At 38.5% G+C, this 20,633-nt stretch overlaps 1 protein-coding gene across 1 annotated transcript; it reads left to right on the top strand.

Annotated features, from left to right (window-relative positions):
• Positions 1-1,031: 1,031 nt before the first annotated feature.
• Positions 1,032-20,113, top strand: ehd2b (EH-domain containing 2b). Its single transcript, XM_051657130.1, has 7 exons — positions 1,032-1,430; positions 2,667-3,163; positions 6,315-6,491; positions 13,153-13,250; positions 17,479-17,891; positions 18,457-18,621; positions 18,718-20,113. The coding sequence occupies exons 2-7, from the start codon at positions 2,943-2,945 to the stop codon at positions 19,273-19,275; spliced, it is 1,632 nt and encodes a 543-aa protein (XP_051513090.1). The 5' UTR covers positions 1,032-1,430; positions 2,667-2,942; the 3' UTR covers positions 19,276-20,113.
• The last annotated feature ends 520 nt before the right edge of the window (positions 20,114-20,633 follow it).

The following is a 20,633-nucleotide window of genomic DNA, read 5'->3' on the forward strand; positions in this document are numbered from 1 at the left end:
TAGATTTACTAGACAAACTACACTAAACACATTTACATGCACAATACACTGATAACTATAAAAAAAAAAAAAAATTGTAATTAGGAAAACCAATGTAGGAAAACTGCGTTTACATAATTGAAATATTACGATTATTCCGGTTTTGACATCAAAATGTAAGTTGGTATGTGCATAGCACTTGCTGACATTGGATAAGCGGGTAAGAACATTTGTGGTCATGTGAACAATTTAAACATTTTTCCTTTATTGGAGTAAGGTCATCAACAGTTTAAGCATAAACCAATCGACACATCTAGATTTTTGCCCATTACCTTGATTTCGCATTGTGTGTAAACACCTTTACCACGTTCTTACCGGCTTATTCCATGTGCACAAGTGTTGTGTGCATGGCTGTATAAGTTTTGTTGTCAAATGCAGAGAATAATCTGCCTAAACTTGGTTTAATGGTATATGACCTTGCCCGGCTAAAGGAAAACCATTTAAGGCATTTAGATGACCATACACATTGTCAGCTCAAACATAATCGGTTTAAGAATGTGCATGTAAACGTGCTCTAGTAAATGTATTCAATTTAATCGCTTTCAAAATGGCAAGGCAGACACTCGTTCCTAATGTTCAGATTTGGAAAAACAAATCAGAATTGTGTGCAGTGTGAATAAAGCCTTAATACTGAGAGCTTAGGAGTTATTTTACTTGATTTTATGCAATGCACTTAATGGTCAGTAGGTGGCAGCAGTTAATAGTGGCCTTTAGGGTCCAATTCAGGGAGGTGCAAGAGAGCAGAATATAAACAGTTTGCCAAGTCTATGAGAGGTGATCTGTCATTCCAGCATCAGAGGTCATGTGAACATCTGGGCTGTAAACAGAGCTCTTAAAAAAGTTAAAGAAAGTGTGTAATGCATCATGTCAGCCATTGGTGCATTGCTTGCTGAAAGATGAGAAACACCACACCCTCATGCTTGCAGGCAGTTCTTTATGTAAATTAATGGCACTCCCTATAAAATGCTTGACTCCACCTTAATGTGTTGATGCACTGGCGCGCTCACCCACCGTCCCCACCCTGGTTGAAGCCCATTGTCATCACTTGCCCAAAACCTACCAGCCTTCCAGAGCTTTTCGCTGCTTCCATGTCAGGCATTGAAGAAGAGGCACAGAGAGAAACCTAGGCAGGAAAGCAGGGAGGCAGTACTTGTGGTGCATTCCTTAAAGCTGATTTTGCTGGCAGGAAAGGCACAGCTAGATCAGACATACATTAAAGATCTGGAAGAGAAGAGTCACTTGAAGTATTTGAACGTGCAACTTGGGTACCTTGGATAAAGATCGTTCCTTCTAAGGAACATTCTCCCTTGTAGAAACCTTCCAGGGGCTGGAGAGAGAGTAGTCGAGTGACTACAAGAACTTCATCTAGAGTTTCTGCTGAAATCCTCCAGGTAAGTGGAAAATCCATATGTTCTGTCTTGGAGAATGCTTCAGCTATGTGTGCAAGTTGTGTATTATAATTTTTGATAATATGAAAATGAAGCTGATCTTCTATTCCCCTCAATGGCAAAGATTGCAGGACATTTACATGGCATGCATTGTGGAACATCAATATATATACGAGAGAGACCTGCATTTAAAGGCACATCGAGCCTCTGCCCTTTCCTCCTATTGCTGACACATAGTGCAGTGTTGCATTAGATCTGTATTAGTTCTGGAAATTAACTGGTGTTCAAGGCTCGCTTCTTCCAAAAAGTCGACTCTGTGTTGCAATTGTGGCAAAGGATGCCACAAGGCATTTTCCATCTCCTGCGCAACATGTGAGTCTTATTACATAAAGTCAGATCCCAACCATGATCCCTTTGCCAAGGCAGCTGTGCACAAGTTGCACTTATGTTTTGAGAGGACATTTCATTTGTTAATAGAGGACCTGAGGTTGGCACAACCTTGGCATGAGAAACATGCTTCTCTGGAATAATCTAAACTTCCCTTTTTCACCCAATATTAAGGACATTATAGTACCCCCCCCAAAAATTCTGTTATATACTCACTCTGTTTCAAAGCCATATGACTTTCTTCTGTGGAACATAAAAGGTGATATATTGGTACAACGTGGGGTTGAGTAAATGATAGAATTTTCATTTTTGGGTGAACTATCCCATTACAGTTCTGGGTTAACTTCACTTTTATTGTAAGTCAATCCTCTGGATAAGTGTGTCGCATCAGTAGGGAATGTTTGAAGTCTACTCCGAGCCATAACACTCGGTTATTAGGGGAATTACTTTGAAATCCTGTGAAAATGCTTCTTGTCTTTTACACATCACTGGTGTATTCAGCCCTTTGCACACCGTAATCCTTTATTCATTTAACTTTCCATTAAGAGCCACTGCTGGAAAACATGCCTCACTCTTTTCAATATACAGAAATAAGTTATGAGTGTGTGTTTGTGGACCCAGAGTTGGATGTGTGTAAGTGATTCCAAAATGAGCACCAACTTTTTCCAGACAAGCATGGACAATTCACTGTACTTACCCTGTGGGCTGATCAAGAGTCTCTTAAGATACATTATTTGCTGGTAAAGGGAAATTTAGCCATTTTTAATGTGAGCAAGGCTTGCTGACCAGAAAGCAGGGGGTTTTAAAGATGTTAGTTGATTTACGTTTTCTCTCTCTTTTTTTTTTTTTCAGGTAAATTTAAGAATCAATCAAGGTCATTAATTCAACAAGGAGAAAGCCAGGGATTTTAAGTTACATAAAAATAATTGAATACTACATTTTGCAAACATCACTCCATAGTGAAACACCCCAAACCTTGAAGCCAGAACATTTGGTACTTTATATAAATACAGTAAAAGAAAAAAAAAGAAGTGTCTTCACAGCCACCCCAGAGGACACATAAACAGCCCAAAACAAAGCCATATATTAAGTGCAAAGGAAACTTTGAGTAGTCTTGCAAGTCACACAATGTCACGTTGGGGACGGAAGAATGTCAAGAAGGCCCCTGAGGTGATCAGGACAGTCACTGAGGGCCTCAAGTCACTCTATAGAAAGAAGCTTTTGCCGCTGGAGCAGTACTATGGCTTCCATGACTTCCACTCGCCGAGTCTGGAGGATGCTGACTTCGACAACAAACCCATGGTGCTATTGGTTGGCCAGTACTCCACTGGAAAGACCACCTTCATCAAGTAAGACTCCTCATCAATCATAGAATCCAATGTCAGAATGACCCCAGATATTTTTCGAGTTTCAAAGCAGAGATGTGTTTGACAGGAGATTAAACATGCCTAGAAGAGGTATAAGCCAACACTTGGTTTAAGAACTTGGGAGTTGGTGTTAAGGGCAAATTATTCTTCTGTCCTAGTGCATGATTCTAAAATAAATAACACCAGATGAATTGTGGTGGTGCTGTGTGTGACGTCTCTGCACTTTCTCTTTTACATAATGCTGGACTGAGCCCACTATTAAATTCAAGGATTTCTTTTCGGTAATTAATTAAATTAGACAAAGGGCTTACTTAAAGACCCCATGAAATGGCTCAACAATCACAGTTATCTTCTCTTTGTTTATGTATTTCATATAGAGCGCAACAGTGCCCATCCACTTTTTAAGCTGTCTTGGTTCCGGAAGTATTTTTTCCATAGGGATTTCATAAAGTACTTCATAAAAGAGTTCTGATCCATGAACCAAACCAACCAGCACCAAGGTGAATCATAACATTACTAGTCTCAGCCTTAGATGGCCCGTCCACAGTCCGTGCTCTAACGTCTGAAGTTAATCTGTCCGAATCTGATTGGCTGGTTTAATTGAACTTCTGGGAGTAAAAAGCACACAAGACCTTTTTGAGTCATGTTTACAAAGTTCTGCCTTCATACAATGAGCGCTTTTGAGGACAAAATAGTCACCAGATTTGCCCAAGTTTACCAGGTTAGTGACATCAAATCTTTTAAAGATATTCAGAGTTTCGTCAGGCTCTTTCGTCCAGCTCTTAGATGTAAGGTTGGCCATAGGACTCTCCGGGTAGGCCAAAGTGTTTGAGGGGTGGGTGTTTGTAAAGGTGGGCCAAGCTCATGATTGGGTGGGCCAAGTTACATTTGAGGCACGATGCAGAAAGTAAAGCAGAAATCCATGAGCAGGGCTGCATTTTCTGCTTTTTTTAATTAGTTATGTCTGAGAAATTGTCCATGATGAGGTTTTCTGTGCTGTACTGGGAAGGCAACAGAGGCAATGTCTCCTCAAAAATTTGGGTGAGAAAAATTAAACGACTGTACATAAATAAAATAATAAAATATTATGAAATGTGAGCTCAAATAATGTGTATAGCAGTCATCATTCTAAAGACACTCAAACAGCAACACCCAGCGGATAAAGTTTCAGAGGGAGGCAGAGTCTCTCAAGCCTCCCTTCAGCTCATTGCGATCTCATTCACCGCCTAAGCATGGCATGAATGTGAGGGAGGTAGCCGCCGAATACAGCGAAGAGTCATGTGAGGAGAGACGTTGGCTCCGATTAGCACTGATTTGTTAAATACGCTGTCAATCAATCAATGCGATAGCGCCGCTGTCTAGAGAGCTCGTCCTCGAAGTGGGTCTCCGGAGTTGACTGTGAATGGGAAAAACTGATGTCAGTAGAGAAACTATTTGCACAGTAAACAACTAACCGACATAGACAACAGCACTTTTGGTCTCATCCAAATCAAAATAATCTTGAAATGACTTGAAACATGAAATGGTGTGCTAGTGAGCCACTTGAGCACTTGCTCTTAAATGTGCCAGCTCGTACCTTCATGAAATCTGTGGTGTTTACCAAGGAGTAGATAACAAATTATCCAAAAATAAGATGAATATAAAAATAATAGGCGAACAGATAAAATATACATGAAATATGCTTGTTGCTGTATTCTTGTACTATGATGTACTGCCACACTGCTGAGGGTGTTTCCCTGCCTTCGAGACAGCTGGGATAAGATCCAGCACTCCCCGCAAACCTACATAGGAAAGGCGACTATAGAATACGAATGGGTGGATGTTTTTTTGTGAGTATTGTTTTTGAGGCAATGTAAAAATAGTACTTATAATATACTGCATAAACTTGATTTAACAAACAGTGTTAATATGAACATACAAAAATAAAAGCATTTCATGCTTATTTACAGTGTAAGTTAAAAGGTATTTTATATGCCTTCCCATACAGAAATCTGATATATGGCAATTAACATATATATAAAACTATAGTTCATTTTGTTTGGGCATATATGTATTCAAATTAGATGATAATAAACTATGATTTAAGGAAAATATATGTTGCATATAGGAGAATAGCCATTTTTAGTATTTTGAAATATATGTTGTTGCATTTATGTGCAAGTATGTGACTTTTTTAAATCATATATTTTTATGTAGGCAAAACTACATTATTACATACTTTGATTTAAAGCAAAAAAAAAAAAGTCATTTGAAAATCATACAAAAACACAAAGGTATGAGACTGTGTACTTAACGTTGTTAATGATGGAATGATGTGCAACATGAAGCATTGCAAATTACAGTTTAATTAGATGGAAAAATATAAAAGTATTAAATTGTTGGTAATAAGTATAGAATCAGAGATTCTACTTCAGAGAATATACTTAGAGTATATTGTAAAATATTCATATATATACAGAAATAAGTAGTTTGAGAGTATAGGGAGACCAACTCGTTTGCATCGTGGAAGTGGACAATCGCCGTCTTGGCCATGAATCTCTGACTGGTGGACCTTTCTCTACTGGATTATGAGCAGTGTAGTTCTTTACCAGAATGCTATTAAACAAGATTTTTAATTCCAGAACCAGACTGTTGTGCTCTATTGAAACAGAAAGCTGGGGACAGGACAGGGTTGTCCTTTTTAACATAATCAAAAGCCTTGAGTTTACGTCACAGGTATGAACCATGATTTCCTACTTGCAGTTGCTAATCGGAGGAAGGTGTTATTTATAAATTAGGTGAGGGAACACTTTCATTCTAGAGAGCAATTTATTGGACATAAATCTGAATATACTCCTGCAGACAAGAAGAATCGTCAATATTTTTGGTCAGTTTGCTCAGAGAAAGACTGTGTAAAGGTTAAATGTGTGTATCTGCTTAAAGTTTTTTACGTACATTTTTAGGAGTGCACAAGCATGTAGATGGCCTCAAAGCAAACAGACATGGACTAAAAGCCACACAAAACAAAATGTTGATTTCATGGGCATGAATTGAAATGTTCCACAGTGTTTCGAGGTCACAACACAAATATATACCAAGATATTAAAGGCTGTCATGTCAATATGGTAACCATGGCTTTGTTCTGTCATCACAGGTATTTGCTGGAACAGGATGTGCCAGGGAGTCGCATAGGGCCAGAGCCTACCACTGACTGCTTCACTGCTATCATGCATGGAGATATGGAGGGGCTCATTCCTGGAAATGCTCTCATAGTGGATCCCAACAAACCCTTTCGCAAGCTCAATCCCTTCGGAAACACCTTCCTCAACAGGTGAATGGATAAATGCAGATGTTACACTAGGCCGCTATGTACGACATGAGATTCAATAAGGGTGATTCAGAGCAGAGCGAAAGAATGTGTCGACTGATCTGTCTGCTTACACTAGGCAAGCTGGGAAGATAACAGAGAAACAGTTTGTTAGATTTTGCTCTATGGAATTTCAAGTGTATGTGCCAAATTTCAAAGGGAGGAGGGACTTTCCTTATTTGTGGAAAACCTGTGGAAGGGAGAGATATCACAGAGAGGGCAATGAGCGTTAATGCGCCTAAAAGAGAGCCATGACGTGTGATGCCTTGGAGGGGTTACATTGCACCAAATGTTGAAGAGAAGAATACCCGACTTGTTGTTAGAGTTTGTTTTCACAAAACCAAATTAAAGTTTTAGAAGATAATGTGAGCAGTGCTTTCTATGATTCTAGGGTGTTGTCTGTGTTTGCCAAGGCATTGCTATGTGGTTGCTAAGGTGTCCTGATTACTTTTTAGGACGTTGTTATGTGGTTGGTTGGCTAGACCCCAAGTCTCAATTATATTTTGGTGCATAGATAGGTGTTTCTTCAACTTTGGCACATTTAGCACTGTGGATTTCTAAAAAGAAAAATCATGTTTAAAAGTTTTTCACGTTTTTCAGCATGCTGTTCTTCAGCTAAACTTTTGTTGTCTTGGTTAACAAGTACACTAACTCTTAGGGGTCAAATTGTTTGGTGTGGTGGAAAAGATGCCACAACTGTGGGACAGTTGTGATTTTTAGAAGAATTTTTTTTTTAATAGAAATAATTTTCACAGAGTAGCCCTTAGTAAATATTGAAATGGTTTATGTTTATTTCACTCTTTGTTTAGATTTAAACATGTAATAATTTGTATTTTTATACTGGATTTTCATAATTTAATATTGAAAGTCTGGGTCTGGGACAAGGCTAAAACAATTAATTTTTAGGAGTGCACAAGCATGTAGATGGCCTCAAAGCAAACAGACATGGACTAAAATCCACAAAAATCTAAATTTGGATTTCATGGGCATTTTGAACTGAAATGTTCCACAGTGTTTCGAGGTTACAAGTCTAAAAGGCTAAATCAGTCAAATCTATACATCAGTGGCCCACCCAGAGAATTTTCTTTTACTTCAAATATATATTTATAAAATAGGTTAAAAAATGCATAAATTCTGATTTCTGAAAGTGTGCAAGAACAGTTTGAATGTGCCGCTTCTCTGTTGTTCAGGGGGGAAAAAAGTGGGTGAAAGCTTGGCCCATCCATTTTAATTAAGGCCCAGAAAAGTAATTTTTTCACTACGCCCATGCTATAATTAAAGAGCATTTGAAAAATAACTAATAACTAATAAAAATAAATAATTATGGTCCGGTAAAAGCTTTCCCAACCAGTTTTAACGAGACCTTTATATAACAAAAAGAGGGTTGAAATCTTATTGTTTTATTAAAAATCAACCGGGATGTGAATTTGCCCAAAGTTGGAGAAACACATAATGCTTGGGTCGCTCCTTCAATGCAAATCTATGTTATTTGTCCACACAGTATGGTCTGCCAGGCAATCACTTAGTAAAATAATAGCACATCTGTCTGCAACAAGACGTACGATTTGAAGTATATCATTCATATATCACAAAAGTCCAGGTCTTTGCTCAAGTACAGTCTTCTCAACTTTGCCAAGAGAATTTAAACATAATTAGGTTGAAGGTGTTCATCAACACCAGAGGAGGCATTATTTTGAATACCAAACTTTCCAAAGAGTCTCCATCATATCAGTTTTCCTCTGGTCTCTTAGGGTGCATTTTTGCAAACATGTTTTGAGAATGTCTTTTCTCCTACTTCCTGTCCAGGGAAACAGTCCACTCGTTAAATTCATTTACAGCAGAAAGTGGCTGTGTTGTTCTATGGTGCAGATCATTAGTGGCAGTTATTGTTTGATTTTGGCAGCGCTGGTCATTTTCCCTCAGGAAGCCCTGTGTTTCAAGCAGCACTTCCACACAATGGACCAGCCAGGGAGGAGTGACGCTAGAAGTCTCCTTGTTAGTTCACATAAAGCAGCTGTGAAAGGAGCACTAAAAATTCTTTCAGTTATTCTCAGGGGTAGATTTGTTTTTATCTAAAGAGCTCTTGAATGTTCAATAGTGGAGTTGTGCCCTTTTAAGGTCTTACATGGCAACTGGTTTCTATGAAAGACATACATGGATAAGACATAGCACAAAACAGCTAAGATATATTCAAAACAATGGTGAATTTTTACTGCCTACAGTGGGTCCAAAATTCTGACACCATATTGACAATTTGGGATTTAGAATTTAATTTAAACCTGAAAAATAGAAATAAAAGTTTTAGGATTTTGGAAAGGAAAAGATATGTTATTATGTGAAATGAAGAAGAAATGTATACGATTCTGCACTATTTTTAGGTCACTGATCAAATAATAAAGTTTTAGACACTAGCTCGTTTTTACAAAAGATCAGATTTCCTTTCCTTCAATTGAAGCACACAAGGTGCTCTTTGAAACATTCATGGTATTACTTACAATTTCACAACTTAGTCCCGCTGTCCACATATGTGGACACATTTTTTTAGGAAAACTAAAAAAAAAATCATCAAATAGTTTAATATGTGTCCAGGAGTGTTGTTTATTCATGTTTTAGGCATTATAGACATTACAGCTGATTTTCTATAAAGCTGAATTAATAATACTTATTAAAAGTAATGGGCAACATCATCAAATCACTGCCAGCCATGTTAAAATAAAATTTTGCATTATAAAATTCTGAACCTATGTTCTGATTATCATTGTCCCATGTCTTCCAAACATCGTCTGCAGCCTGAAAATGAACTTTTGGTCGGATTTTAGGAGTGAATGCACTTAGCTATGGGATGCACCCTTGCTCCCTTGCTCCCTATTTAGTGAATGACTTAACCTCTAGTGTGCTGTCTGTCTGCACTGGTCTCAGAACAGTTCGAAATGCACCTTATTTTCATCCTAACTCCATGTAAAGCCTCTGAAAGCAATATTTTTCAGCTTTTGCATGAATACTTTTATTCTCAATGTGAAAATGCACAGTAAATATATAGGAATGCATTTACTAATGTTAATGAATAGAACCATATTTAACAGTGATAACAAAATAAAAACAATAACCAAATTTAAATTAAAATGGAGCAAACTGAACCACAGGTGTGTTAATGTTGAAAAATATTCAAAATAATTAACATGTTTTTTCAACTTTTGAGGGAACGCGGTCCTAATTTCCACATATGTGGACTTCATCAGTGTGCTGATGCACGAAAAGTTAATGGATTTTTTTAAAGCGGCATATCAAACAATGATGCTACTCTTTATAACCAAACATGTTTTAATAAAAAAAACTTAGAGGTTTCTTACCAGTGGCACTTCTGTTGGCGTTGCGCCAGTAGTAGCACTTCCTGTAAATCAACATCTTGCTGTTATGTCACGTGACGCGGTGCGTCAGAAGTTTAAACCTTAAATGACAGTGTAGAGTCTTGCGAACAGTATTCAGTCGGTTTTCATTTAAATTATTCGGTGCAGAGTATTGACGCTGACTACCACCCCTGGAGTCGCGAGTTGAATCCAGGGTGTGCTGAGTGACTCCAGCCAGGTCTCCTATGCAAAAAAAATTGGCCCGGTTGCTAGGGAGGGTAGGGTCACATGGGGTAACCTCCTCATGGTCACTATAATGTGGTTCTCGCTCTCGGAGGGGCACGTGGTGAGTTGTGCGTGGATGCCGCGGAGAATAGCATGGGCCTCCATACACGCTACGTCAACAAGCCACGTGATAAGTTGCACGGATTGACGGTCTCACACGTGGAGGCAACTGAGATTCGTCCTCTGCCACACGGATTGAAGCGAGTCACTACGCCACCACAAGGACTTAGAGTGCATTAGGAATTGGGCATTCCAAATTGGGGAAATTTTTTTTTTTTAATTATTCGTTGCGTATAGCAAAGCCAAAATATTAAGTCCACACATGTGGACGTGGGGTCGCATGAGGTTAAAGGGGTCATGACATGCATGTTTTTTCTTTTCTTTTCTTTTCTTTATTGAGGTTCACTTATAATGTTAGTCAAGTTTTTTGCACAAAAAACAGTCATAATATTGTATTACATGACCCTTTTCTACCCTGTCTTTGGCCCTCTGTTTGAAATGCTTGGTTTTCTGTGTACTTCACCTTTAAGACACGCCCACTGTTATGACTGGCTAACATCATTGAAAAGCAGGGACTAAAAATGGCTCAAGGAATGAAAACGAACGAAATTTTTAGCAGAACATAACCAAAAACCGGAACAAAGTGATTTTCAGTTGTTCCGGAGTGAAAAAGTTATTTTTAAATGCTGGTAACTGGTTATAACTGGTTAATTTTGTTCAAAAAATTTTCATGAATCTAAAGGCCAAAGGGTTTATCACAGTAAATTTTAGGATCTACACCATTTCATGTTGCCCGAAAAAATTAAACATGAAGGAAACTGATGCATCACACATTTCTTTGCCTAACTGCCTGTTGTGGATGTCGTTTTTGTGACTGAAGACCTATAGAAGTATGTATAAATACTACATATAAATGTACGGCTAATTCAGATACAAGGAAAACATTATTAGATGTAAAAATTACATGTCTCAGTTGTTTCCAAGTCTTCACTGAATTATTGTTAGATATGATGCATTAATACAGATTTGATGCTGCCGGGTTTTGACTCAGAAGCAGATCTGTAAATAAAATTATACTTAACTGTCAATGAACTGCTTGTTATGATTTCTATGCTGAGAAATCCACCACATTGGAAAAAAAATGTATTGCTTATTTTCGGTTATTTTGGTGTGGCAACTGGCTTATTTTGAGTTTGTTTTTTCTCGCGAGATCTGGCAACACTGGCATTGGTATTTCACCCACCGCTTTGCACAGAGTACTGTCATTTTAAAAAGAATGTGATTAACCATTCTTTTATTTTGTTCTAACCTGTAATCATTTGGAAAAGAGGTTGCAGAACTTCTGAACTGGAACAAAAAATATAGTTTTTGCTCAGAACGAACCAAAATGAAAAACATAGTGCGCAGAAAGTTATCACTCGATGACCATGCGCTACACGGATGAGTTTAGCGTTGCGCACCCTCTCTGTGTTTACATCAGCATCTCCCACTGAACACGTTTAAATACATGCCCTCCTGAGAATGTTGACTGGAGAATACAGCGACTGGGCCCCAGTTCGGGGGGCCATCACTCTCTCTCTCTCTCCTCTGGCGGTCTGGATTGCCCTTTTATCCCTCTCCAGCTCTCACTGCAACACAAAACAGCTGTTAGAGATAATGTCCCACATGTGTCAATCCATACCGCTCTTCCTCTCCCGGCCTCACTCTCCACAGACATCGCACGGCCACGCCCATATCACCACATGCACCTTTAACGTTGCAAAAATTATTATTTTTTTTTATTTGGAATGCCCAATTCCCACTTCTTAGTAGGTCCTCATGGCGGTGCGGTTACTCACCTCAATCCGGGTGGTGGAGGACAAGTCTCAGTTGCTTCTGCTTCTGAGCCCTTCAATCCGCGCATCTTACCACGTGGCTCCATTGTGCATGACACTGCGGAGACTCATGCTACTCTCCGCGATCCACGCACAACTTACCACATGCCCCAATGAGAGCGAGATCCTCTAATCATGACCACGAGGAGGTTACCCCATGTGACTCTACCCTCCCTAGCAACTGGGCCAATTTGTTTGCTTAGGAGACCTGGCTGGAGTCAGTCAGCGCACCCTGGATTTGAACTTGTGACTCCAGGGGTTGTAGTCAGCATCAATACTCGCTGAGCTACCCAGGCCCCCCAAAAAATGTTTAAAGAAAAGGAAGGGCTAGTCAAAATAAATTTTTGTGGTAATCAATATTATGCCACAAATGCTATCAATTGAGTTTAACATGTATTGAACCAGGAATGTTCCTTTCTCTTTCTGTCAACAATGTTGTGGAGTATGGGACTATGCAAATGGAACTGTGATGTCACAATGTAGCCGATTACAAAATGAGTCGTTTTTGCAATAAATGCTCAACAATAAATTAACAATAATGCTCTTTTTGGACTGGAGAAGAAGCTTTGAGTTCTAAAACTTACAGGATGTTTTTATAGTACGATGACCCCTTATACTGTATGTCAGAATATCACAGAAAATTTTATTCCTCATGTCACAACCCCTTTAAGACTTGACAGTAAACTCCCACTGTTATGACTGACTCTCTGCTCTTGACTGACCTGCTCTCTCTCATTATCATCTCACTGCTCACCGCTACTGGGCGGGGCTACAGAAGTAATAAGGTAAAGTAGGCGATGATGTGTTGTTGTGGAGGCGGTCAGATGCAAATGTCTTCCACAGTGTGACATCACAATGTGGAGGAAGTAGAGAACGAGTCGTTTTGGCAGCTTGGTTTCAACAAATGTTCTTTTTGCAGTGAAGTTTTGAGTCCTAAAACTTACAGGATGTTTTTACAATACAATGAACTCTTATATGTAAAAAAACAAAAGATGTAATGTCATGTCATGACCCCTTTAAAGTCAACTTCCAACCCAACCTGAGTGGAACAATGAAAGTTTTGTTCGTTTGCTGAATGCAATGCAAAATCTCTTTAAACTTTATCTCTTTCCCCATCAGATTCCAGTGTGCTCAACTGCCCAATCAGGTCCTAGAGAGCATCAGTATCATTGACACTCCAGGCGTCCTGTCTGGGGCCAAACAGAGAGTGAGCCGAGGTGAGACTGACATTGGGTTTGGGTGGAGAAGCATCCATTCTTCTCACAGTAGCACTTCACGATAAGGTTGTTTATGCTAACATTACTTAATGCACTAGGTATTATGAACAAACAATGAACACTATTTTTTGCATTTGTTAATCTTGGTATATGTTAATTTATTAATATACTATTGTTCAATTTTAGTTCATAATGCATTAATTAATGTTAATTTATTAAACTTTAATGTTAAAATGTATTAGTATATGTAGAAAATAACTTTAACCAAGATTAATAAATGCTGTAAAAGTATTGTTTATTGTTAGTTTATGATAAATATTGCATTAATTAATGTATTCAATGGTGTTGTAAAGTGTTACACTTCCCACTCTTCTTAAACCTCTGCAGCCAGTTTCAACAAACCTCTAAAGTAAAAACAACAACAACAACAACAACAACAAAACACTTAGAAATAATACCATTACAATTATTACTAATGGTTACTTCTTGCATCTGGGCACTAGGCACTTACATTAGTGTTGATAATGTTGATTGCTATAGATTTGATAATGTTAACCATTTTCAGCTAAATTGCACCCAATTTTCTACTTAAAATTCAACTTTAAATCTGCAAACTCTACTGTTTTTATTTCAATGTTGATTCGATGATGAAATTGTTTAAATGTTGCTCTTTATAGTGTTTTCCTTGATTAAACACTCTGACAAAAATGCATCTTTTCACTGTTAATGAGAGTCGAGGAGAATGATGATAATTCTGATATAAACATAAAGAATGCTTAGTCAGCTTCTTTCAGACATCTGTTTAGGCCACCCACTTGACCTTGATTATTATTAGTTATTATATTATTATAATTATTATTATGAGTTTGTGCATGACAATAGTTGTTACAATGTGTCCATCAAACTATTTTACTTCTAATTTAGATCAATCTGAATTAACAATCTGAATTCACTGAAAAAAAGTTAAAACTGAATTGAAATAGCCCCAGAATGACCCCCAGAGAAACCCTAGAAATTGTATTCTGGTTCTGTCATAAATGAAAGGCTGATACTGATCTGAGACCTGTTTCAAAGTGAATAGCTGTATTTAAAAAATGTAGGTTCTCCCACAGAGAACACTGTTGAGTAATCTTAGCTTATCAGTGTTCGATCTCTCTGGTCAATGTCTCCTATTCTTCACATAAATCCCCTGTTCCGAAAAAGTTGGGACAATATGAAAAATGCTAATAATAACAAAAAGGAGTGATTTGTAGATTATATTCACACTTTGCTATATTGAAAGCACTACAACTACACATTATATGGTGTTTTTCCATGTGAATTTCATAGTTTTCTGAAAATGTACAGTAATTTCAAATCAGATGATTGCAACACGCTCCAAAAAAGTTGAGACGTGCAATTTAAGACTAATAACAATTTGATGAGTTGAAATAAAAAGGTGATGTGACACAGGAGATGTTAAACAGGTGAGGCCATTGTGTCATAGTACTGTATACTGTATAAGGAGCCTCCAAAAACAGCCTAGTCCTTCAAGAGCAAGGATCATTCGAGACTTGTCAATTTGCCAACAGATGCTTCAGCAAATAATCCAGTACTTTGAGAACAATGTTCCCCAAAGACAAATTGGAACCCTCTACAGTGCACAATATAGTTAAAAGATTCAAGGAATCTGGTCAAATCTCGGTGTGTAAAGGGCAAGATGAAAACCAATTCTGAATGTGTGTGATCTCTGATCCCTCAGATGTCACTTTCTTAAAAAATGCCATTCATCTGTAATGGATTTCATGAACATGGGACTAACTTCAGTAAACCTTTGTTAGTCAACACCACTCGCCACTGCATCCACAGATGCAATTAAAAACTTTTCTATGCAAAGCAGTAGCCCTACATCAACACTGTCCAGAAGCGCTGCCAACTTCTCTGGGCTCGGTCTCATCTTAGATGGAAAGTAGAACAGTGGAACTGTGTTTTTTGGTCCGAAGAGTCCACATTTCAAAAAGTTTTTGAAATCAAAGATGTAATGTTATCCGGGCCAAAGAGGAAAAGGGCCATCCAAGCTGTTATTAGCGTCAGGTCCAAAAGCCAGTGTCTGTATGGGCCAGGGGTGTGTCAGTGATCATGGCATGGGTAACTCACATCTGTGAGAACATCATGAATGCAGATAGATATGTACACATTTTGGAGCAGCATCCAGCACCGTCTTTTCCAGGGACGTCCCTGCATTTTCCAGCAGGACAACTTCAAACCACATACTGCCCGGATTTCAAGTGCATGGCTGTGTAAGCAGAGAGTGCAGGTGCTAGATTGGCCTGCCTGCAGTCCTGATCTGTCTCCAGTTGAGAATGTGTGGCGCATTATGAAGCACACCATATGGCAACGAAGACCTGGTACAATTGTGCAGCTAAAGACCTACATAATGGATGAATGGGGGAAAATTCCACTTTCTAAACTTAACAAACTTGTGTTTTCAGTGCCCAATTGCTTAATAAGTGTTATTAGAAGAAATGGTGATGTTTTACAGTGGTAAACACTCGACTGTACCAACTTTTTTGGAGCGTGTTGCAATCATCTGATTTGAAATTACTGTTCATTTTCAGAAAACAATGAAACTCACAAGGAAATACATCATATAATGTGTATTTGTAGTGCTTTCAATACAGCAAAGGTTGAATATAATTTACAAATCACTCCTTTTTGTGATTCACACACTTTTTATTCGCATTTTTCATACTGTCCCAACTTTTTTGGAATTGGGGTTGTATTTTCCTGCCTTAGAGCAGAAACATACACCAATCAGCCACAGCATTATGTAGGATAGCATTCTGAGATTATATTCTTTTTACCACAATTGTACTGAGCAGTTATCTGAGTTACCGTTGACTTTGTCAGTTCGAACCAGTCTGGCCATTCTCTCTTGACAAGGCATCAATGAGCTGATTTGAGTATTTCTGTAACTGCTGATCTCCTAGGATTTTCACGCACACTGAATTTTCACGGAATTTATTCCGAATGGTGCCAATAACAAAAAAGTCCAGTGAGCGGCAGTTCTGTGGATGTAAATGCCTTGTTGATGAGAGAGGTCAACAGAGAATGGCCAGATTGGTTCGAACTGACAAAGTCTACGGTAACTCAGATAACCGCTCTGTACAATTGTGGTGAGAAGAACAGCATCTTAGAATGCTATTCTGAGATGCGGGTTGGCGCTGTTTTGGTGGCACGTGGGGGACCTACACAATATTAGGCAGGTGGTTTTAATGTTGTGGCCGGTGTATGTGACACACAGACTGGGAGAGTGAGCTGATAAGGTGTGACAGGGAGAGGAAAGGGAAGGAATGTAAAGGCATGACAATTATTGGAGGATGTAGGAGGGTCTGGAGTAATGGAGAGAGAAGGTCAACTGTAATCCAAACTATTTTAGCATACTTTTTTTACATGCTGTTTGCCCATATTCTCCTATAGAATTGTTACACAATTAATATGATCTCAATATTTGGAAAGTCTTATTAGAGCAGAATAGAAGGGCTCCGCAATTAAAATCCCATTGTTTTTATTAGTAGAGAAATAGATTTTTAGCAATAATGTATAAACCTTCAAGACCTTCCTGTGAGCTCAAAGATTGTTAAGCAATAGTGTATGAAGCTGCATGTGTGATTTCAACTTTTAAAAAATTCTGTTTAATTGCTTAATTCCCAATGAAGAACTTCACTACCCATAATCCTAAAGAGAGCTCCACCAATCAGCGAAGTTGCTTCTATCAAGGAAACAAGAAAGTGCTCAGAAGTGACCACCCACTCCCACAAAGCATTGCAAAAGACGTTGTTTTTTAGACTTATAATCAATGACTTGCAGTCTGAAGTTTCATACTGTAATAACGTTTTAAAATTATTAAAATATTTGCAATTCGTCATGGGATGAGTACTTTATAGACTCCATAGAGTGGAATTTAAGTACACAGTCTTGAACCTTCCTCCTTTTTACAGAATCAAATACTTTCATGCTTCAAATCAAAGTTTGTAATATTGTGATTCATCTCAGAGCTGGTTGGTTTGGTTCAAGGCTTAGAACTCTTTAATGAAGAATTTATTTTAGATTCTTATGGAGAAAATTAATGAAAAAAAGATCATGGTTGCTAAAAAAAAAAGTGGGTGGTCACTACTGCATTCTGTTGGAGGAGATATCGGTTCAATAAAATATGACGGCCTTCTACCCACCTGCTTCTTTATGGTAGGATATGACTTCCCAGCTGTTCTCCGCTGGTTTGCTGAGCGCGTAGACCGGATCATCCTTCTCTTTGATGCCCACAAGCTGGAGATCTCAGATGAATTCTCAGAGGCCATTGGGGCTCTCAGGGGCAATGAAGACAAACTCCGTGTTGTGTTGAACAAGGCTGATATGGTTGAAACCCAGCAGCTCATGCGAGTTTATGGAGCTTTAATGTGGTCTCTTGGGAAAGTGTTTGGTACTCCTGAAGTACTGAGAGTCTACATCGGGTCCTTCTGGTCTGAGCCTCTAATGGTGACCGATAATCGCAAGTTGTTTGAATTGGAGGAGGAAGATCTGTTCACTGATATCCAGAATCTGCCCCGCAATGCAGCCCTGCGCAAACTTAATGACCTGGTCAAGAGGGCTCGTCTTGTGAGGGTAAGTTATCAGAAAAGTTAATATAAACTACATGGTCAAAAGTAAAGTATGTGGACATGCTTCTAAGTAATTGATTTAGCTATTGTAGTAATTCCAGTAGAGAAAAATCTTTATGTTATGGCATATAGTGACATTTTAGAGAATTAGATGCTTTCAACTTTGTGGCAACAGTCTGGTGTAGAAGAACTTGACTGGTCTACTGAAAAAACCAGACCAGAACCCCTATGAATGCCTTTGGGATGAATTGGACCTCACAGATACTCTTGTGTCTGAATGGGTGCAAATTCCTGCAGCCATGCTCAAACATCTAGTGGAAAGCATTCCCAGAAGGGTGGAAGCTGTAATAGGAGCAAAGGGATGGTTCAATAAAAACAATGTTTGAGTGTCCACATACTTTTGGCTATATAGTATATAATTTATTACTGTTATGTTGTAACTGTGGTGGAAGGTAAGATCACTTGAATGAACAATTACACCAATCTAGTGTTTTAGAGATTGTTCTGTCCATTTGCAAGGCTGTTTAACAGACCCATGAAAACATCTGCAATGTGTGCTTTGATCATAGGTACATGCCCATATCATAAGTTACTTGAAGCAGGAGATGCCTTCTGTCTTCAGGAAGGACAATAAAAAGAAGAACCTGATCTACCAGCTCCCAGTCATCTTCTCCAAGATCCAGCTACAACATCATATCTCACCTGGAGACTTCCCTGATTGTGCTAAGATGCAGGTTAGTGTTGAACCACCTGGTCCTTGCCTTGACATTAAAACACTATTGTACTTTTCTTGTGTGACACCACTTATTGGCTTTCTTTTTATCACTTAGGAGCAACTAATGGCACATGACTTCACCAAATTCAGAGCCCTGAAGCCCAACCTGATGGCAATGCTGGATGAGCTATTGGCCAATGACATTGCCAATCTGATGCCCCTTCTCAGGCAGGAAGAAATAGAGGCCGGCATCCAACCTGGGGTCCAAGGTGGGGCCTTCTTGGGAACCCGTGCCGGACCCTTTGTGGAAGGTGACCCCTTTGGCGAGAATGCAGATGAAAATGGCGAGGCAGGTGAGGAAGATGAGGAATGGATTGTGACAAAGGACAAGCCCAAATATGATGAGATCTTCTACAACCTGGCACCAAACGAGGGCAAACTGAGCGGCACCAAAGCCAAAGATTGGATGGTGAGCACAAGGCTGCCCAATTCTGTGCTGGGCCGCATCTGGAAGCTCTCGGATGTGGACCGCGATGGCATGCTGGATGACGAGGAGTTTGCCCTGGCCAGCCACCTGATTGAAGTGAAACTGGATGGCCATGGGTTGCCCCCAGAGCTACCCGCCCGTCTAGTGCCACCATCCAAGCGTCGGCAAAAAGGCTCTGATGCTTAGACAATGCACAGAATGCACAGTGCCCACAATGCTTCAACTGATTCCATTGTCCTCACCTCCTGCATGCTCTCAAGCCTCATGTTTTTTGGTGCAAATTTGTTCTTTTGCCATTTTCTAACACATAATTAGTGTCTTTCATTGTATTCTCGCTCAAAATTTCAAAGATTTCTAGCTGGAAGCCAAAGAATATCGAGATAAACCAAAGATCGGTCTCATTCATTTGGAAGGAATGTAGCATGTGTCACCCATTTTTAATTCTGAGGGGAAAATTAGACGTCCATATGACATCAGATCCAGAAATCCTACACACATTACTCATTTAGTTGCTTGTTGTGGCTTTTGACCTGAGGATTTGCAAACAGACTTTTGTAAATAATTGTCATTCATTTGCCTTATTTGCTGTTGAAATCTGTTGACACAGCATTACATACCTTTCATGGCTTTTCCATGCAGCTATTAAGTTGTAGTCAAATAAAAACCATAATGTGAAGTTTAGGCAAGCACTCAAAACTCCTTTGACTGCTCACTTGACTTTTTTGTTTTTGTTTTGTTGGAATAAATATATTTTCTAGCATTTTTCTCTCTTTGCCTTTCACTATGAAAGTGAATATACTGTATGTGATTTTTATGCTGTTTTCTTTCTCTTATTTTATATTGAATGAGCTCTGTGCATCTAAGAACGAATGTCACAGGATATAAATATAAAATCATATATGTTAAAGTAAACAAAATGTGGAAATTTCTTACTGACTACTGTAAACAGTTTCACCGACTGCTTCGGTTAACTAACGTTATCACAGTAATATACTGAGCTTAATAAAGACCCGTTGACTGCTTCTTTTTGGTTTGAACAGACTTTTTACAAAGAATACATAAGGACTTAACATTTATACTGACAAAATATACACAAATATGGTACAAATTGTTTTAACATTACTTTTTTAAAATAATTTAAAGGAATAGTTTACCCACACAATTCCTTGGCCTTACTTATTTTATGCCAAATCTTCAGCTCTATTGCTGGATTCCATTATTTTATTTATTTTTAATGTATTAATTTATTTGTAATTTTATAAATGTAATGTTCATCTACATTTAATTGCTAGAATATAATTAAATTACACAATAACAGTTTAAACTGTATTCAGACATGTTCCATAAAACTAAATACATAAATATACATGTTTATAATGCAATGTTTACATTGACCTTCTATAATGTTTAGTTTGGCCTCCTGAGGTGGCTGAACAATATTTTCAGAAGTTTAAGCCCATCTTTTCACTGACCCCTTGATGAAAAAGTAAAGGTTTCAAGCCCTATTATGCTTTCTATTGAAAGAGCCCTTTGAATCTTGGATA

The sequence above is a fragment of the Myxocyprinus asiaticus genome, chromosome 26, assembly GCF_019703515.2.
Source record: "Myxocyprinus asiaticus isolate MX2 ecotype Aquarium Trade chromosome 26, UBuf_Myxa_2, whole genome shotgun sequence".
In the NCBI taxonomy this organism is placed as follows: domain Eukaryota; kingdom Metazoa; phylum Chordata; class Actinopteri; order Cypriniformes; family Catostomidae; genus Myxocyprinus; species Myxocyprinus asiaticus.

Coding starts and splice junctions, on each gene's coding strand:
- ehd2b (XM_051657130.1), top strand. CDS start 2,943: ATGTCACGTTGGGGACGGAAGAATGTCAAGAAGGCCCCTGAGGTGATC. Junction 3,164..6,314: donor GGAAAGACCACCTTCATCAA/GTAAGACTCCTC, acceptor CTGTCATCACAG/GTATTTGCTGGAACAGGATG. Junction 13,251..17,478: donor CAAACAGAGAGTGAGCCGAG/GTGAGACTGACA, acceptor TCTTTATGGTAG/GATATGACTTCCCAGCTGTT.